The sequence below is a fragment of the Trichomycterus rosablanca genome, chromosome 14 (genome assembly GCF_030014385.1).
Source record: "Trichomycterus rosablanca isolate fTriRos1 chromosome 14, fTriRos1.hap1, whole genome shotgun sequence".
NCBI lineage: Eukaryota > Metazoa > Chordata > Actinopteri > Siluriformes > Trichomycteridae > Trichomycterus > Trichomycterus rosablanca.
In genome coordinates, this window is record NC_086001.1 from 22,237,003 (window position 1) to 22,258,873 (window position 21,871).

At 42.8% G+C, this 21,871-nt stretch overlaps 1 protein-coding gene and 1 non-coding gene across 2 annotated transcripts; one reads left to right on the forward strand and one right to left on the reverse strand.

The window, feature by feature from the left end:
- Nucleotides 1-8,639: 8,639 nt before the first annotated feature.
- LOC134326205 (maternal embryonic leucine zipper kinase-like) lies at nucleotides 8,640-11,492 on the reverse strand. The gene is made up of 12 exons (XM_063008394.1): nucleotides 11,352-11,492; nucleotides 10,918-11,035; nucleotides 10,731-10,816; nucleotides 10,497-10,613; nucleotides 10,243-10,407; nucleotides 10,122-10,190; nucleotides 9,781-9,873; nucleotides 9,489-9,587; nucleotides 9,239-9,313; nucleotides 9,053-9,151; nucleotides 8,842-8,928; nucleotides 8,640-8,717 (listed from the first exon to the last, which is right to left on the reverse strand). Exons 1-12 carry the CDS (start codon nucleotides 11,490-11,492, stop codon nucleotides 8,640-8,642), a joined length of 1,227 nt encoding a protein of 408 aa, XP_062864464.1.
- Nucleotides 11,493-19,760: 8,268 nt separating this feature from the next.
- trnai-aau (transfer RNA isoleucine (anticodon AAU)) lies at nucleotides 19,761-19,834 on the forward strand. The gene has a single exon. It is a non-coding gene; the product is annotated as a tRNA-Ile (tRNA).
- Nucleotides 19,835-21,871: the final 2,037 nt, after the last annotated feature.

Sequence of the window (21,871 nt, forward strand, 5' to 3'; positions counted from 1 at the left end):
TGTACCACATTGTACCATACTGTACTGTACCACACTGTACTGTACTATACTGTACTGTACCACACTGTACTGTACCACACTCTACTGTACCACACTGTACTGTACCATACTGTACTGTACCACACTGCATTGTACCACACTGTACTGTACCATACTGTACCACACTGTACTGTACCACACTGTACTGTACCATACTGTACTGTACCACATTGTACCATGCTGTACTGTACCACACTGTACTGTACCACACTGTACTGTACTATACTGTACCACACTGTACTGTACCACACTGTACTGTACCACACTCTTTTGTACCATACTGTACTGTACCACACTGTACTGTACCACACTGTACTGTACCATACTGTACTGTACCACACTGTACTGTACCACACTCTACTGTACCATACTGTACTGTACCACACTGTACTGTACCACACTGTACTGTACTATACTGTACTGTACCACACTGTTCTGTACCACACTGTACTGTACCACACTGTACTGTACCACACTGTACTGTACCATACTGTACTGTACCACCCTGTACTGTACCACACTGTACTGTACCATACTGTACTGTACCACACTGTACTGTACCACACTGTACTGTACCATACTGTACCACACTGTACTGTACTGTACCACATTGTACCATACTGTACTGTACCACACTGTACTGTACTATACTGTACTGTACCACACTGTTCTGTACCACACTCTACTGTACCACACTGTACTGTACCATACTGTACTGTACCACACTGCATTGTACCACACTGTACTGTACCATACTGTACCACACTGTACTGTACCACACTGTACTGTACCATACTGTACTGTACCACATTGTACCATGCTGTACTGTACCACACTGTACTGTACCACACTGTACTGTACTATACTGTACCACACTGTACTGTACCACACTGTACTGTACTATACTGTACCACACTGTACTGTACCACACTGTACTGTACCACACTGTACTGTACCATACTGTACTGTACCACACTGTACTGTTCCACACTCTACTGTACCATACTGTACTGTACCACACTGTACTGTACCACACTGTACTGTACTATACTGTACTGTACCACACTGTTCTGTACCACACTGTACTGTACTATACCACACTGTACTGTACCACACTGTACTGTACCATAATGTACCACACTGTACTGTACCATAATGTACCACACTGTACTGTACTATACTGTACTGTACCACACTGTACTGTACCATACTGTACCATATTGTACTGTACCACACTGTACTGTACCATACTGTACTGTACCACACTGTACTGTACTACACTGTACCACACTGTACTGTACCACACTGTACTGTACCACACTCTTTTGTACCATACTGTACTGTACCACACTGTACTGTACCACACTGTACTGTACCATACTGTACTGTACCACACTGTACTGTACCACACTCTACTGTACCACACTGTACTGTACCACACTGTACTGTACTATACTGTACTGTACCACACTGTTCTGTACCACACTGTACTGTACTATACCACACTGTACTGTACCACACTGTACTGTACCACACTGTACTGTACCATACTGTACTGTACCACCCTGTACTGTACCACACTGTACTGTACCATACTGTACTGTACCATACTGTACTGTACCACACTGTACTGTACCATACTGTACTGTACCACACTGTACTGTACTGTACCACATTGTACCATACTGTACTGTACCACACTGTACTGTACTATACTGTACTGTACCACACTGTACTGTACCACACTGTACTGTACCATACTGTACTGTACCACACTGCATTGTACCACACTGTACTGTACCATACTGTACCACTCTGTACTGTACCACACTGTACTGTACCACACTCTACTGTACCACACTGTACTGTACCATACTGTACTGTACCACACTGCATTGTACCACACTGTACTGTACCATACTGTACCACACTGTACTGTACCACACTGTACTGTACCATACTGTACTGTACCACATTGTACCATGCTGTACTGTACCACACTGTACTGTACCACACTGTACTGTACTATACTGTACCACACTGTACTGTACCACACTGTACTGTACTATACTGTACCACACTGTACTGTACCACACTGTACTGTACCACACTGTACTGTACCATACTGTACTGTACCACACTGTACTGTACCACACTCTACTGTACCATACTGTACTGTACCACACTGTACTGTACCACACTGTACTGTACTATACTGTACTGTACCACACTGTTCTGTACCACACTGTACTGTACTATACCACACTGTACTGTACCACACTGTACTGTACCATAATGTACCACACTGTACTGTACCATAATGTACCACACTGTACTGTACTATACTGTACTGTACCACACTGTACTGTACCATACTGTACCATATTGTACTGTACCACACTGTACTGTACCATACTGTACTGTACCACACTGTACTGTACTACACTGTACCATACTGTACTGTACCACACTGTACTGTACCACACTGTACTGTACCATACTGTACTGTACCACACTGTACTGTACCACACTGTACTACAAACCTAATACAGTTGATTTTATTATTGTTGTTTTTATTTATTTATTTTATTTTATTTAATAAATTTTTGCCAAAGTTTAATATTTTAAACTAAGTTTTTATTACTTCGTGCGCCGGCTGGATCTGGTGACTAACACCGCCGCTGTTGGATCTGCGCACCGGCTGGATCTGGTGACTAACACCGCCGCTGTTGGATCTGCGCACCGGCTGGATCTGGTGACACTGCCGCTGTTGGATCTGCGCACCGGCTGGATCTGGTGACTAACACCGCCGCTGTTGGATCTGCGCACCGGCTGGATCTGGTGACTAACACCGCCGCTGTTGGATCTGCGCACCGGCTGGATCTGGTGACTAACACCGCCGCTGTTGGATCTGCGCACCGGCTGGATCTGGTGACTAACACCGCCGCTGTTGGATCTGCGCACCGGCTGGATCTGGTGACTAACACCGCCGCTGTTGGATCTGCGCACCGGCTGGATCTGGTGACACTGCCGCTGTTGGATCTGCGCACCGGCTGGATCTGGTGACTAACACCGCCGCTGTTGGATCTGCGCACCGGCTGGATCTGGTGACTAACACCGCCGCTGTTGGATCTGCGCACCGGCTGGATCTGGTGACTAACACCGCCGCTGTTGGATCTGCGCACCGGCTGGATCTGGTGACTAACACCGCCGCTGTTGGATCTGCGCACCGGCTGGATCTGGTGACTAACACCGCCGCTGTTGGATCTGCGCACCGGCTGGATCTGGTGACTAACACCGCCGCTGTTGGATCTGCGCACCGGCTGGATCTGGTGACTAACACCGCCGCTGTTGGATCTGCGCACCGGCTGGATCTGGTGACACTGCCGCTGTTGGATCTGCGCACCGGCTGGATCTGGTGACTAACACCGCCGCTGTTGGATCTGCGCACCGGCTGGATCTGGTGACACTGCCGCTGTTGGATCTGCGCACCGGCTGGATCTGGTGACTAACACCGCCGCTGTTGGATCTGCGCACCGGCTGGATCTGGTGACACTGCCGCTGTTGGATCTGCGCACCGGCTGGATCTGGTGACACTGCCGCTGTTGGATCTGCGCACCGGCTGGATCTGGTGACACCGCCGCTGTTGGATCTGCGCACCGGCTGGATCTGGTGACACCGCCGCTGTTGGATCTGCGCACCGGCTGGATCTGCGCGCCAACTGGACTATCTTTTATTTATTTTTATTTATTTGTATCTTTTTCCTGTATTGGGTAAGCAAATCTGCTGCGCTAATTGCGTGTCTGTTAGTTCAATTATTTTAACTAGTCTGTGTGGCCTGTGACATGATGGCGCCGGTGTGTGTGGCTGGCCGTCTGTTACTCTCGCTTTGGTTAGCGTTGTTAATGTTGCTAAGCTTTGGCATCTCACATATTAAGTCTCTACTGGTGTATGATCGCCAATCTCTCCTGGATCTTAGACATAATGTCAGCTATCTAAATGTGTTTAATTATGATAGACCAAACACTCTGCCCACGCTCCTATCGGATATTCCGACTCACCTGTACCGGGCCTCGGCTCTAATCCCCCGGCGGAAGCGCCGTCGCCGCCGCGGTAAACGTGCCGGTCGGTTAGTGAAGCTGAAAGTCTATCTGGCAAATTCTCCGTCCATTTCCCGGACAGGACATGAATTACCCCCTCCATTTAGTGTGTCCCGGCGCAAATAAAACTTTTATCCTAAAGGATTTCTTCTGTTTCCGAAGCCTGGATTTTCTCTGTGTGACTGAGACTTGGATTGGTGCCGGTGAGTACAGCGCTCTTGTTGAACTTTTACCGGCTGGCTGTAATTATTTTAATTCACCGCGGACGTCAGGCCGGGGAGGAGGAACGGCGGCTGTGTTTAAAAATGACTTTAAATGTAAACAGCACGCTGTATCATCTTCTTTCTCCAGTTTTGAAGTCACCTTATTTGAGGTGGGTCGCGCTGACCTGGTGCTGTGCGCTGTCATCTACCGACCCCCTAAATACAATAAGGACTTTGTGAATGACTTTTCTGATTTCCTGGCTGGACTTATGCCAAATTATGATCGCATCCTTATTGTCGGGGATTTTAACATTCATGTATGTTGTCCTGATAAACCGCTGGTGAGGGAATTTTTAAACATCATTGACTCTTTTAATTTAGTGCAGTATGTGTCCGGTCCCACACATGAACATGGTCATACCTTAGACCTTGTTCTTTCTCATGGTTTGTCTGTGTCAAATTTAGAGATCTGTGACAGTGGGTTTTCTGATCACATGCCTGTTTTATTCGATGTTGTTTTATCCTGTGCTGCAGTTAAATCTTGCGTTCCTGCTCGGCTTTGTCGGAGTGTTAACCCCCTCACTGCTGGTCAATTATCTGCTGCTTTCGATCAGCTTTGTCCCCCTCCTGACTCAGCCTCTGTTGATACGGGGGAGCTCAGCTCCTGGTTTGATGTCTCTTGCAGAACCATACTGGACTCAGTGGCCCCATTAAGAACCATACAGCTGAAAGTTAAACCAGAGCCCTGGCTTAATGACAGAACTCGTGCAGCAAAGCGGGAGTGTCGCAAAGCTGAGCGCAAATGGAAGAAGGACAAGCTGCAGGTTTCATTTCAAATCTTAAAAGATTGCTGGCGTTCTTACCAGAACACTATCAAAGAAGCCAAAAGAAAATATTTGTCAACTATTATCATGGCAAATTGTCATAATCCACGGGTGTTATTTAAAACCATTGACTCTGTTCTTAAGGCCCCTCAGCCCATCTGTTCAGAAGCATCCCCTGAAATGTGTGATAACTTTCTGCACTTTTTTATTGACAAGATTGTCGCAGCACGAGCTCCTACCACAGCTCCTGCCTTCGACCCCTCTGACTCTGTCCCTTGCCTGACTGTGTTTGATAGTTTTGAGCCGGTGACTCTGTCGCACTTGGAGGATGTGGTAGGCCATTTAAAGCCTTCTGGTTCTCCCTGTGACGATATGCCTCCTCCGGATGCCATCCTCTGGTGTTGTTCCTGTGAGTTTTAAACATGCTGTAGTGCAACCCCTGCTTAAGAAACCTGGCCTTGACCACACGGTATTGGCTAATTATAGGCCTATTTCCAAGCTGCCCTTTATTTCAAAGATCTTGGAGAAAGTTGTTCATGCTCAGCTGAAAGTTTTTCTGGATGAGCATAATATCCTGGAGGTCTTTCAGTCTGGTTTTAAAACCCTGCACAGCACAGAGTCAGCGTTGCTTAGGGTTTTCAATGACATCCTCCTGGCCAATGATTCTGGTGACCATGTGATCCTTGTCCTGTTGGATCTAACCGCGGCTTTTGACACGGTAGATCATAACATTTTAGTCTCCCGGTTGCAGCACCTAGTGGGCATTTGTGGTAGTGCTTTGGAATGGTTTAGGTCCTATCTGACGGACAGAACTTTGTGTGTGAGTTTTGCTGGTTCAGACTCCTCCCCAGCTCCCCTGCCGTATGGGGTTCCACAGGGCTCAATTTTAGGACCCCTCCTCTTCTCACTTTATCTGCTTCCACTGGGCTCCATTTTGAGAAAGCATGGCATCTCATTTCATTGCTACGCTGATGACAGTCAGATATATGTCCCGCTGAAGAAGAAAGATGCTTTCTCTATTAAGCCACTTCTGTTATGTCTTAATGACATTAAAGCCTGGATGGCCTTAAATTTTCTGAATTTCAATGAAAAGAAAACAGAAGTGATGGTGTTTGGTCCCAGTGGTTCCTGTGAAGCCCCTCCTGTTGATTTGGGCCCTTTGACACAGCATGTGAAGCATACAATCTCTAACTTGGGTTTTAAGATGGACAGTGATTTTAAATTGGACCGTCAAATTGGTGCAGTAGTCAAATCCAGCTTTTTCCACTTGAGGCAGCTGGCAAAGGTGAAGTCAATCCTTTCACATGAGCACTTTCATACAGTGATCCATGCCTTCATCACATCTCGGCTGGACTACTGTAATGCACTTTATTTTGGAGTCAGCCAGTCCTCCCTCCCTCTCCAGTTAGTGCAAAATGCTGCGGCCCGACTTTTAATGGGATCACGTAAGAGAGAGCATATAACCCCCATTCTGGCCTCCCTCCATTGGCTGCCCGTGCATTTCAGAGTACATTTTAAGATTCTGTTGTTTGTTTTTAAATCTTTAAATGGACTTGCCCCGCCTTACCTCGCTGAACTGCTCCATCCCCACACTTCTGCTCGGTGCCTCAGGTCAGCTGATCAGCTGCTCCTGGAGGTACCAAGGTCAAAGCGTAAGCTCAGAGGGGATAGAGCTTTTTCAATCGCTGCCCCTAAATTATGGAACAACCTACCACTCCATATTAGACAGGCCTCTTCACTGGCTATTTTTAAAACTAGTCTTAAAACCCATTTTTATTCCTTGGCTTTCAATCCAGCATGAGACTTCTCATTGTTTCTAGTGTTTGTTTTATGTTTTATAATTATCTATGTACAGCACTTTGTCACAGCTGTTGTTGTTTTTAAAGTGCTCTATAAATAAAGTTGACTTGACTTGACTATCAGGTTGAGCTCAGGACTGTGTGCAGGCCAGTCAAGTTCTTCCACACCAAACTCACTCGTCCACGTCTTTATGGACCTTGCTTTGTGCACTGGTGCACATTCACAAACTGTTCCCACAAAGTTGGGAGCATGAAATTGTCCAAAATCTCTTGGTATGCTGAAGCATTAAGAGTTCCTTTCACTGGAACTAAGGGGCCGAACCCAACTCCTGAAAAACACCCCCACACCATAATCCCCCCTCCACCAAACTTTACACTCGGCACAATGCAGTCAGACAAGTACCGTTCTCCTGGCAACCGCCACACCCAGACTCGTCCATTGAATTGCCAGATGGAGAAGCGTGATTTGTCACTCCAGAGAACACGTCTCTACTGCTGCAGAGTCCAGTGGCGGCGTGCTTTACACCACTTTGCATTGCGCTCGGTGATGTAAGGCTTGGATGCAGCTGCTCGGCCATGGAAACCCATTCCATGAAGCTCTCTACACACTGTTCTTGAGCTAATCTGAAGGCCACATGAAGTTTGGAGGTCTGTAGTGATTGACTCTGCAGAAAGTTGGTGACCTCTGTGCACTATGCACCTCAGCATCTGCTGACCCCACTCTGTCATTTTACGTGGTACCACTTTGTTCCAAATCGCTTCCACTTTGTTATAATACCACTGACAGTCGACTGTGGAAATTTAGTAGTGAGGAAATTTCACGACTGGACTTGTTGCAGAGGTGACATCACGGTACCACGCTGGAATTCACTGAGCTCCTGAGAGCGACCCATTCTTTCACTTAGGTGTGTAGAAGCAGTCTGGATGGGTGAGTGAATACTTTTGGTAATATAGTGTATTTTGTAACTGGACCTCATTTATTTAAAATGGTTGTTAATAGTTTACTGTCTCTTTTAGGAGACATAAGTTCACTAAGTTTTAGGGTAACGATCTCAGGCTGCTCTGAGTAACTGACAGTAGGTCTGTATCTTCACTGCTGAGTTCAATGTTCTGTAACATGTCAGGAAATGTTGTGTTGCTTCATACACAAAATGATGAAGAAAAAATCAGCTATTGTAAAAATGAACATCCAGGCACATTCATATATTCAGTGAGTTTATTTATTTTGTATTTAATGTTATAAGATTTTAAGGCTTGTTGATCCTGGTCATCCATGTTCTACACTTCTCATACAGCTGTGTGGATCAACAAGGGCGGCACCTCAGTGGAGTTCCTCTAACCAGTCACACACAGATACCCAAAATGCATCGTTCTGGTAAAAGAAGAGAGAGAGAGAGAGAGAGAGAGAGAGAGAGAGAGAGAGAGGATGGGTTAGAGAGAAACAGCTGCAACAATCATTGAAATGTGAAATTGAGATGTAACGTGTCCTGATTGGATGGCGCCACCATCGTCCCTCCTTGTTGCACCGACAACGTCTCCTGCTAAATAAAACAAGAAGAGGTGTAAGAACATTCCAGAAGCTGTTGCGTTTGGACAGATGAGCATGTAGAGCAGCGTTTATCAGGTAAAATATACTGATTATGAAAATGTTACCTGGATTTCTTACACGTCCGCTCAGCTACACACTGGACTACTGCGCTGCTTCCTTCTCAAGAGCAAAAGATACGTAGCTGTGGTCTGATCAAACTTCCACTGCACACACACACACACACACACACACATCTCTATTAGACGGAGCACAAGAACCTCAGTATTAATAAATATGTGTCTACATTTTAGCATCTGTGTTGATGCAGATACAAGTACTGAAATGTACCTCAGACACCAGCTGCTTGGTGCTTTGGTTGGACTGTCTGAACATCACAGCCATCTCGGTGATGCTCTCCTCATCTAGATGATCCAGCTGAGACACAAACACACACACACACAGACACAAATATATGAGTATGTAAGATAATAAAGATACAATCTTCTGTACGATGGATCTCCATCATGCTACTGTACTATGTCTAGTGTGGATGTTGTACCGGGCATGTGCTGTGCCATTCCACAGGGCTGCTGTAGCCCTTCATTACCCACTCATGATCCAGCAGATGCTCCACCTTTATGCGCTGCTCTGGAACCACCTACAGGACAAGATACAAGAACTTCAGGTGATGAAGCCCACAGAGAAACACACACCCACTTTGCTTACATTAAACACACCCATAAACAAACATCTGCAGCATTTCCTTAATCAGCAGTACAGAACCAGGAGACAGCCAGTCAGGAGTGTCATAATGTCCTTTCTGAGGAAACACAGAGCAAAACAATCACATCTGATCAAAGAACATCACCACAAGCCATTACTGTTACTTTTACTGTATGTTTAACATGCTGCTGAGCATTAAATAATGGATTCAATTTCATAATCGTAACAAGACGTGTATGCCAATGGTGTTTCATTGTAGTTCCAAGACTTACAGTGATTTGTTCATGGAGCTCCACAAAGTCGTCACCGTCGAACGGGAGGTAGCCACACAGCATGACATATAGGACAACACCCAAGCTCCAAACATCTGCCTAAAACACACACACACACACACATCTTCATTGTCTTTTTTAACCATGCTTTACCCTGGTCAGTCCCCTCATCCAGACCTCATAGAATAAGTCATGAATGGGGCTATAGAGGGGACTGAACACCTTGGATTTGGAGACTCTCCAATTGAAGTTTATCAGGAATAACCTGGGGACACACCCCACACAAACCTACCTCTGCACCATGATAGGGTTGCTCATCAATGACTTCTGGTGCCAAGTAGGGAGGGGTTCCACAGCCCTCAATCAGAGCAGTACCCAATCCACCCTACAACAAAACAGATTTTTATCAACCGAAGGTCCAACTGTTGTTTAGCATCTGCAACACAGCACACAAACTGAACCAGCATGGCTCTGTGATGTCCTGTTCATCTAACTGATCACTGAAACTAATTGTGGACACCATGTGTGCAAGGCTTTAGCATGATGGATGGGGGTAAGCACACCACCTTACTAGACTCTCTGAATGGCACTCTTGATTTAAGTATACACTACAGTCTTAGGAGAGACACGAACCTCTGGTTTGGCACAGAGACCAAAGTCGATGAGCTTGATGTTGTTCTTCTCATCCAGCATCATGTTTTCCTGAGAGTCAAAATAAAACACACATGTACAAGCACTAACAAAGAGAGAGCACAAAGTATAAGTGGAAATCGTTTGGCTGAGGGTCACGGTGGGCGTATCCCTGGCTGTGGACGTAGGCCAGTGCCGAGACGATCTGACGGAAGATCCTGCGCGTCTCCTCCTCCGACAACATGTCGTTATTATCGATGTGGTCGAACAGATCTCCACCCGGACAAAACTGGAGGAGAGAGCGAGTCAAGTGAGCAGCAAATCATCGTAAATCCAGAGATTGAATCAAATCTGATAGTTTCTAACCACTGATGGTACCTCAAGAACCAGGTAGATCTGGTCAGCAGTCTCCATGACTTGGTACAAGTGGCACACGTGCTGATGATTGAGGTTCTTCAGGGCTTCAATCTCGATCCTCAAATCAGACAACTCATCCTGCAATGGGGATGAAACAGGAACAGTTTTATGACTTTTCAGATCAGAATTAGGAGAACCAAACGTTTGGAAACTGAGACACGTCTGTCTTTAACAGACGGTTTTGCTGAAACTAACCCCGAGCTCTTTCTTCTCCAGGATCTTGATGGCCACTGGCTCTTCAGTCCGAATGTGCCTGCCGAGCTTGACCGTCGCATAACCACCTGAAGAACGATTGAATTAAAAAAATATTAAGTCAGGTTTTAAAAGATGCACATCTGTGTTACACAAAGGCAGAGAGACGACTGAAAGTGGTACCAGTTACCTGATCCAATGGTTTTGTGAACCTCATAGCATTTGTGCAGCTCGAAGACGTCCTCAACCACACGTGACGTTCCCTCTGAGATGTCGTCCGTCTCGGGTACAGCGCATGGCACCTCAACCTGCTGCCCACAAGAGACATGTTATTATTATTACTGATTTGGCCTCTTCTTGGCCTCTTGTTTGGCCTCTTCAGAAGGTTGTCACAGGTATCTGGAGCCAAGGGAGGAACCAGGGGAGGATCCGTAGAGCCAACACGACCATTGAGGAGGTCCCACAGATGCTCAATTGGGTTCATGTCTGGGGCTAAGAGGAATCCAGGGGCCAGGGTGGTACTCAGAGGTCATCCTGACCCAATAAGGTCCTGGTAGGTCGTCACAGGTATCTGGAGCCATAGGAGGATCCAGGGGAGGATCAACACAGCAAACTGATACTCACCTGATTCCCATCTGCCTTATGGTCTCCTTCATAGACTGAACCACAGTCTTCCTTTCCCAGCAGCTCTCCATTGGCTGTCCAGGTTCGTGTCGGTCGTCTTCTCCTCTTGACGTTCTCTGTCGGTGGGTTCTCCTTCAGCATCTTCAACACAAGTATCACCAATGATGCTTCATGTGTTATGTGGACCAAAAATAAGGGTCCATATAAAGGGCCGGCGTACTCACCCTTGTTCTCGGGAGCATCACAGATGACTTCTCCAGAACTGATCCCACCTACGAAGCCCAAGGGTTAAACATATAGTCACTAGAGTTTAATAGTGTGGGGCTCGAACGTGGTGGTGTTAAGGTTACCTGGAGCTTCAGAAAACGCCCGCGGTCCCTGGGAGTCTGTCTGCTTGCTTGAGGAATCTGATTCCGATTCGTTCTTGTACCCGTCTGATTCCTGCTGATTCAGACGCATTAAACTGGTGTTACAGAGCCGAGAACCGAACCCCTCCTATCCCGGAGCATAGTGGTGATGATAATTCACCTCACTCTCAACTGTTCCTTCTCTCTCAGTCAGGTTCTGAATGGCACTGATCCACGTCCGTCTACCTGCCTCACAGTCGGCCTGGAACGTACAGCTCCTGTACACACATGGTGATAGATACAGATTATAAAGGATGCAGACAGACAGACAGATTGAGTAGATAGATAAACAGAAAGATAGACAGATATTCAGACAGACAGATGGTTAGACAGATAGATAAATAGTCTGTCTATCGATCTGTCTTTCGATTATACCCATAATCGAATTATACCCATACCATGACACACCCTGGTACTGACACACCCCCATACCATGACACACCCTGGTACTGACACACCCCCATACCATGACACACCCTGGTACTGGTACTGACACACCCCCATACCATGACACACCCTGGTACTGACACACCCCCATACCATGACACATCCTGGTACTTGTACTGACACACCCTGGTACTGACATGCCCACATACCATGACACACCCTGTGTGTATAAGGTGTGTGTATTACGTGTGTGTATTATGTGTGCATATAACATGTGTATAAGGTGTGTATATACGGTGTGTGTACTGTATAACGTGTGTGTATTATGTGTGCGTATAACGTGTGTATAAGGTGTGTATAAGGTGTGCGTATTACGTGTGTATATACGGTGTGTGTATAACGTGTGTATAAGGTGTGTGTATTACGTGTGTGTATAACGTGTGTATAAGGTGTGTATATAAGGTGTGTGTATAAAACATGTGTGTATTATAGGGCAGTTGTAGCCTAGCGGTTAAGGTACTGGACTAGTAATCAAAAGGTCGCTGGTTTAAGCCCCACCACTGCCAGGTTGCAACTGTTAGGCCCTGTTGTAATCCTCAATTGCTTAGACAACATACTGTTACAGTACTGTAAGTAGCCTTGAATAAAAGCGTTAAATGCTAAATGCCGAAAATGAAAATGTATAATGTGTGTGTGCATGAATATTAGTAGAATAGATACGTGAAGTGATGTAGACACACATATTAACTCCTTAGCAATAGTAATGATACACTACTCAGAGTGACATGGAGGGACGATGGTGGAGCCATCCAATCAGGAAACATTACATCTCAAAGTTTACATACACTTGGAAAAAATTAGTGTTTCAGTGTAGTACTCGGATTTGAATGATTGTTGCAGCTGTTTCTCTCTAACTGAACTGCGTCTTTCTGCATGAGGAAGAAATCTATGGAAAGACCATAAATAACATGAACTTAAAGGTATGAACTTACATTGTAGAAAAGAAAAACAAACCAGTTTGTTTGTTTGTTTATTGGGATTTTAACGTCATGTTTTAAACTAAGGTTACATTCATGACAGGAACGGTAGTTACTCATTACACAAAGTTCAATCGAACACAGTCATGGACAATTTAGTATCTCCAATTAACCTCACTTGCATGTCTTTTGACTGTGGGAGGAAACCGGAGCACCCGGAGTAAACCCACGCAGACACGGGGAGAACATGCAAACTCCACACAGAAAGGACCTGGATCGCCCCACCTGGGGATCGAACCAAAGACCTTCTTTCTGTGAGGTGACAGTGCTACCCTCTTAGCCACCGTGCCGAACCAAAGAAGCCAGTAGCAGCAGCGTGCACATGAAACCATTTACAGAAGGGTCATTAAGTTTGGCAAATTGAAATAATGGCATGTTTCTGACTTGAATGAGAGGGGCAGTAAAAAGATCTCATACTTGTCAGAGACGACGTTTGAAGCCCAGGTCAATAGGACCTGCTAGTTAGAGAAGGATCACTTGTTTGTTAGTTCAAGTCCAAAAGTGGGTGTAGCCCGTACGGGGATCGAACCCACGACCACTGATGGTCTGTAACGCGTTACTAAGTAAGTTACTCTAAGTTACTCTAATCTGACCACATTTTTCAGTAATGAGTAATCTAACGCGTTACTATTTCCAATCCAGTAATCAGATTAAAGTTACTTATCCAAGTTACTGTGCGTTACTATTTTTGTCATTTTCCTTAGTGAAAAGATATTTTTGCTTTCCTCTTGGCAGGGGCGGAGCCAGGGGGTGGCCAGTGGTTGCCATGGCCACCATAAAGTAATCTTTGGCCACCCCTCTGGCCCCCCCACCACCGCTTTGCCGGCAATTTTTTTGCGGAAGCATTTCTGCAGGCAGGAGCAGCGCACCTCAGATGAGTAGTTCTTCACCAAAACAGTGCAGTAATACACTCAACATAAATGTCAACCACCAACACAATTACAGAAGTACAGTAGTACTATTTAGTAGTATTCGTGGCGCGCTACGAGTAAAAGCGCCAGCTTCTCTGCGCATTCCAGTGTTGCCAGATTGGGCGATTATCCGCCAAATTGGGCGGATTTTGTTGGAAAACAATTTAATAGCAGGTAAATAACACTTCTATTTAAAAGAAAATCTTCCGTTTTAAGAAGCTCCAGCATTGTAGAAGGCTATTAAAAGTAAAGTCAATTTTCAATGCTGATTTAGCGTAATAGTGTTGGTCAGTCTGTATCATATTCTTGAAAGAAAATTAAAATTTGTTTTCCATGCATTCACACTAGCATGTTCTGGGATTCAATTGAGTCTCATCAGTACACACAAGTTGGCAGCCAAATTATAAAGTATTGCAAAGGAATATCTTTGAAATATTCCGCATTATATAACTAATAAAGTAACTTGTAATCTAACTAAGTTACTTTTAAAATCAAGTAATCCATAAAGTAACTAAGTTACTTTTTAAAGGAGTAATCAGTAATCAGTAATCAGATTACTTTTTCAAGGTAACTAAGCCATCACTGCCCACGACCTTGGCGTTATTAGCACCACGCTCTAACCAACTGAGCTAACCGGCCAGTTCAGCTAGTCTCTTTAGATCTTTGTACATAATTCTACACTAACCCCATTCAACCAGCAAAACTTTACAATGAGAAATCCAGACTTCAATCAATTTCACTGAGGAATAACAGAAAAACTACATCACAACCTACAGCACTTACACCACAACAGCTGGTTTTAACTACTCTGTACATGTGGATCTGAAATGGACAAAACACTGGCGCCACTAAACTGGAACTGGAGTCGCTAAATTGTCCATGACTGTGCTTGATATAAACTTGTGTAATTATACTGTTTATTAGCATAAAGTAAACATTAGCAAATCATGTGTCCCATGTGTACTGTCCTAATAAACAAATTGAATTAAGATCCAGTAAACAACAGTCCTACAAGCACAAATATCCACCTGATAAGTCACTGGAGACCGGCTGTCCAAAGTGGAAGAACGTCCTTTTGGTTTCAGTAGACGTTAAATGAAGCTAGTCGTCCAACGTGGGGCTCGAACCCTCGACCCTGAGATTAAGGCTGCGTCCGGAATCGCATACTTCCATACTCAATAGTACGCGAAATGAGGACGCGAGAGCGGTTAGTATGTCCGAATACATAGTATACACAAAGAGGTACGCGAGAAGTACCCGGATGACCTACTTATTGGGCAGCCATGTTTGAGTATGCAAGCGATGCACACTTGCGGTCCGTTAATGAATCCCATAATGCAACTGGAGCTGCGTAGGCGTTCGAAGCGTAATAAGAAACAAGAAAGATAGCGGTCCTCTGTTTACAAGTGTAAGTAAGATAAATAAAATAAAACATTTTAAAGACGAATTAATGACAAAAACACGATAAATATCCAAAAATTTGGCGAGTGGGGTTTGTAATGAGTCTGTAACCATGGTGATATTATGTCATCACGTCCCACGTCATCACTTGACGTTGGAAAGAGGGCAGATGTAGTGCGTAGCAGTGTTGTGTGCATACTGCATACTTCTGTACTGGAAGTATGTACTTTTTTACCGGCAGAGTAGTGCATACTTCCTCCAATCTAGTACATACTCTCTAAGTATCTCGATTCAGCTTAAGAGTCTCATGCTCTACCGACTGAGCTAGCCGGGCTTAAGCAGCATGTCAGAACAGACAGCTGATCGATCAGACCATCAGAGAGATGTAGGTTTAATTCACTAACATCACGACCAGATTAAGAACTAATTCACAGTTTACAAACAAACACAATTTAAAATATAACAATAAGAACTAAATGTAAAAGTGTAAGTTAGTCGCGTCTTTCTGCTCATACTGAGTATTACTGTGGGTCACTGCATGTAGTTATTAAACTCACCTGTGGATCATTTGAGGGGAGAAAACGTGGTGAGTTCTTGTTGCGTTCTTGTTTTTTATTGAGTTTTCTTGCTAGAAAAAAGATTTATGAAGCTTTTTGAGGGTGAATCTGGGTGCTGCATTTGTTTTAGATCTTCTGGACTTGCTCGGTCGCGCTATTTCTACTTAATAAAGTTTTAGTGCGCATCTACACCCTGTTTTACGGTACTGATCACATTGTCTACACTAAAAGTTTTAGTGCGCATTTAAACCCTGTTTTACGGTACGCTGCTCTGACTGTAAGTACAGATATTAAAACAGAACTAAGTTTTACATTTTAATAAACTTATCGAGTCCTGATGCACACAGATGTACCAGAAATAAAGTCTGTTCTAGTCTAAATGTAGAACAATCTACATGTTCCAAATTCAGTCCTTCTTTGGTATTAAAAATAAAGAAACCTGCTTTCAGTTAAATCCACTATATTTAAATAACTGTCCTACTTACTCATAATACCACATCTTCTGTTTTTACCTTGATGATTTAAAGAAATTAGATGGCAAACTGATGCAAATGGCTACATTTAAAACTCCATAAGATAAGCAAATCAAATTATCATATGAATTCATCATATTTATGAACGTTTAAGTATTTTACTGTAGGATTATTAAGTAATGGGATGGTAAACTTATATAAAGTTTTTATTCAATCATGTATAGAGCAGTTCTTTCAGTCCAATAAAATAACCAAATTAAACAGATTATATGAGGATAATGACTAAACATTATAATCTTTATATAAATATAGTAAATAACCAGGATATAAAAAGGGTGTTGCAGTGTTTGCAGTGTTTTCTAACACAACAACCACTACAAAGTACACTGTAAACACTGTCAGTACATGGTGACTACGAGTGGTTGATTTCATATTAAAGTTTATCTTACGTTTTGTTAGGATTCAGTTGCAGGAGAAGCTGCAGGAAGTAAAAGATGTTCAGGATGAGGATGATGTGAGTTATGAGAGTAACGAGGAATTCTTCATCCAGTGTCTTCCAGCATCACCATCATTCTTTTTCATTCCACACTGGAGCAATCTACAACAAAATATCACTTAAAGGGTCTGCAGTGGATAAATGTTATTACAAAAAGTGTTCGATTTGTTCACCCATAATACAGTTTTACATTTCTAGAGTTTCTACAAGGTTAAAGTCATTAGACTGAACATTTAGTGATTGACTGTCCAGTTGATGTAGATGTTGTTGTGCACAGTGAGCTGAGAAGACGACCTTTGAGAGCAGAAGAGCAAATCGATGCGTCCAAGAGCTCTTTATCTACAAAACCTGCAGAAATGAAAGAGTTCTGGAACTGAGTCTGGTTACAGAGATGAAGCTCCAACTTCTGCTGTTCTGAAGTGTTCTGGAGACCAATAAACAAGGAGAGGAAACATGAGAATGAAATGTTTATGTTATAACAGTCTGGATCCAACATGGTTGAGTATTTGCAGCAGTAGGAACAGAGGAAGCTCTTCTGGTTGGTATTAGAGCTTGGACGTGATCATTTTCTCAGTTTATATACAGTCCTGCAGAGCAGCGTCTCTTATCCAAGCAGTGGAAGTTTGTTTTAGAGCTTTTATTACTAAACAATGTCCTCATCTTGGGAATCATTACAGCAGGTAGTGTAGCAGCTCCCTCGTAAATCTTCAGCTCTCCGGGTTTCAGGTGCCTTGATTTATTCAACAGAGGAGGAATTTAACATGTAAAGAAGAGCAGTTTAAGATGTATGTTAGATGTATTTTATATTTTTGTTTAATCACAGTTATTATATAATAATTATTTAATATAATTCAGCAATTAATAAATTGTATTGTATTATAGTGTTAAATTGTAGCCTATTTTAATGAGATTATGCTTTAATGCTGAATTTTCTTAAATTTATTTAATCCAGCACAATGATTAAACTGCACAACCCAACAAGTTAAAATAACCCATCATGTGTTTTGTCCAATATTTACACTGTGCTGGTTGCCAAACAAGCCCGGAGTGGCTAATCGGGAGATTCGGGAGGATTCCCGATGGGCCGGCTCATGTCAATCTCGAGTTTGGGCCGGTTGGATGAGAAAAATAATTTTGACACTTATCTGTCACTTCTTCTTGCATTCATTCTCCATTCATCTGACAGCGCAGCCCCTACATCGCAGTAGATTAGATGGGTTCTACCATCTGAGGGAATTCTCCCCTCCCAAATGTTTAAGTTGGTTTGGCCCATGAGGCGTCTTTTCTGGAGCGCCGGTAAAAGTAAATATAGCAACAGAATAGCGCAAACCATCAGTCGGTGGTGATGGAGGGCAGGAAGAGGCCAGGTGGAGCCGAAAAGACCAGGTTAAAAAAAAGAAAGGCGTTGGAAGAAGATGCTGCCAAATGTGCCAAATTAACAGACCTGTTTTCCAGAGGACAGACCCCATGCAGCCGGTATTGCGCAACATTTGCAACGTCAACTTAGCGTAGTTTATTTTGTAGAACCCAGTACACACCATTAATCACAAATATCCAGTTTCAAGCTGAAAATAATAAACATAATTTGAAGTGTAATATATTACATAGCCTAACTCATTATTGGAATGTTTTTGACGCTACTGTACTGATGATCCCGAGGAGGCCATGACTACAGAAGGGACAGGTAGAGGATAGTCTAACAGAGTTATTTAAACTAAGATAGTTATTTGTAATGTAAAATATAACGTAGAGAATATACATGATATATGTTAAATTCTTCAGACATTCAGAAAGATGTCAGCACGATAGCCTAATTTATTTTAACAAATGGAGACAAATAGCCTAAATCACTATCAATTTTACACCATCATAATATAGGCTAAATTGTAAAAAAAAAAAAAAAAGAAATTCAAGCATGTTATGTTATTCAGCATAATAGGCTAACCCTTAATGAAATGTTTTTTTTAGCCTCAGAGCAGCAGATAAGCCATGTCTCATATCTATAGACAATGACACCATTATTAATAAAGTTGCAGAAACCAGTGCACTTCTTAGGAGGCTTTTGATGCTGTAGGTAGCCTACTAAATATGTGTGTAGTGAAGCTACTTAAGAGTTTAGTGTAAACCTAACAATAGAGCACCTCTCTGTTGGGAAGACAAATGCAATTTTAATTTCAAATATTTTTATTTCAATTTATTGCTCCTGTACAAATGTAAATACTTTTTTCATCTTTATCACATTTTTACCTTTTAAATCTTTATCTGATTTAAATTTGAATTAAACTTGTTTATGTGAAGTGTTTTCTGTTAACTTACCATCATATACCTGAACTTATACCAAATAAAAAGTCATTGTAAGAGCTAGCTGCTGTTTTATTTATTAAAATTTTTCCTCCGTGGAAAAAGAGGGCCGGGTTTGGTCATGAAACTCCCAGGCTGAAAAAGGGGCCCAACTCCGGCCCTGGTGAAAACTTGACGTTTGGAGCCCTTCTGGTGTGCAGGCTGGTACTGTGTATCAGCACTACTTACTGTGTGCAGGACCTGAGTCGTATCTGCTCCAGTCACTGATTGGTGGCATTAAGCTCAGTCAGGAACTTTAAGAAATATATAGTTTAGATAGTTCACACATATAAGAACCCACAAAACCTCTTAGATGTGTATTATTAAAGTCCGCTTCAGCTGCTTGAATGGAGTTAGTGTAGAATTATGTACAAAGATCTAAAGAAAGTACAGATGAACTGGCCGGTTAGCTCAGTTGGTTAGAGCGTGGTGCTAATAACGCCAAGGTCGCGGGTTCGATCCCTGTATGGGCCACACCTGCTTTTGGACATAAACTAACAAACAAGTGATCCTTCTCTAACTAACAGGTCCTATTAACCTGGGCTTCAAACATTGTCTCTGACAAGTGTGAGATCTTTTTACTGCCCCTCTCATTCAGGTCAGAAACATGCCATTATTTCAATTAGCCAAACTTAATGACCCTTCAGTAAATGGTTTAATGTGCACACTGCTGCTACTGGCTTGTTTTTCTTTTCTACAATGTAAGTTCATACCTTCAGGTTCATGTTATTTGAAATCTCTACATAGATTTCTTCCTCATGTACAGAAAGACGCAGTTCAGTTTGAGATAGAGGTGGGCGGATCGATCCAAATATCGATAATATCGATACCAACACTGGTATTGATATTGAGCAATACTCGGGTAAAAAGATCGATACTCAAGCTGACTGCTGCGCTCGCGGATTCATCAAAGTCTACTCTCTGTCTGTAAGAGTAGCGCTGCGCTGTGTCGTCTTTTGTTGTTGCACCGTCACGTGGCTCAGCGGCGCCAGCCAAACAGCCATGCAGGTAGGCTCAGCCTGGCCCGCCCACTCAGCGCTCTCCTCGAGTCCACACGTCACAGTACGGAGAGAGACATGATACTGTTCTTAAATAAAAACCTCTAATCCTAAGCCCAGCCCAGCCCACAGTGTAAGTGTAGCTGTATTCTTTCTTTATTTATACTTTCTTTATTTAATTTTCACTTATTCTTTTTATTTTGTTTAAAGCCAGAAGTGCACTGAAGGGAAGAAATTATTATTTTCTTGTATTGTTTGACTTGAAAAACAGAATAAGTTTGAAACTGTTTACAGTATTTGTTGTGGTGTGTTAATTTTGTTGTATTGTGGTTTGTCAGCCCTCTACCTCAGGAGATTTTGTTTTAAGTTGTGTTGAGTGATATTTTTTTACACTCTGTTTATTTAAGAAAAAACAGAATTGCACTGAAAGGAAGAAAATTCCTTCTTTTTTATTGTTTTTCCTAAGAACAATTCTATTTGAAAAAAGAAACAAAGAAAGAAAGAACTGGAAAAGATGTCTAGTGAGGGGATAATTTTTATTTTATTTTTGTATTGTGGTTTCTCCTTTTCTATCTCAAAAAAGATTTATTGTCCTAATGTTAAGACAAACCTTGTTTTGTTACTGTTCCATTGTTTCTAAACAAAAATGTTGATTGTGATAATAAAGTATTTTGTTGTCACGTACAATGTTTGGCGAAATTCTATCCTAGGTCTTTTGGATCTATGAAGCTTAAATATTAAAAAGTATCGGTATCGATATCGGCGATACTGGCCCTGCATTTACTTGGTATCGGATCGATACCAAAATTCCCGGTATCACCCACCTCTAGTTTGAGAAGCTCACAGCGGGAGAGCGAGTGAGTCTGCGCGTTCAAATGAATCAAATGATTCTTAGTGCACTACGTAGATAGTATTTTAGATATGAATTTATGTTCCCTACATAGTGCACTAAATTGTATATCAGATAACGGATTTATGTTCCTTACATAGTGCACTACGTAGTGCACTAGATAGTGAATTAGACAATTGGTTTATTTTCCCTACACAGTTCACTAGATAGTGTATTACATAATTAATTATGTTCCCTACAGAGTGCACTAGATTGTATTTTTGATCATAGATTTATGTTCTTATTGCACTAGACAGTATAATAGACAATTACTTTATATTCACCTACAAACTGTAGTGGGTTTTCACTGCACATGATGAACACAAAATCATTAATTAGTCAAAGCAAATTGATGATACATTCACCTCATAAATCATGATACACTGCTCTTCCCTACATGAAAGTAAGTACAAAGTATCAGTATCGGATCGATATCGGCGATACTGACCCTGTATTTACTTGGTATCGGATCGATATCAAATTTTGCAGTATCGCACACCACTAATACAGACGTTAATGGGGGGCTGGTGACGTCACGGGTGTAATATTTATAGCGTAATAACTTGAGAATTAAAAAAGCACAAATGTTTCTTTTAGCAGCACAAACCAGCACAAACGTGGCAC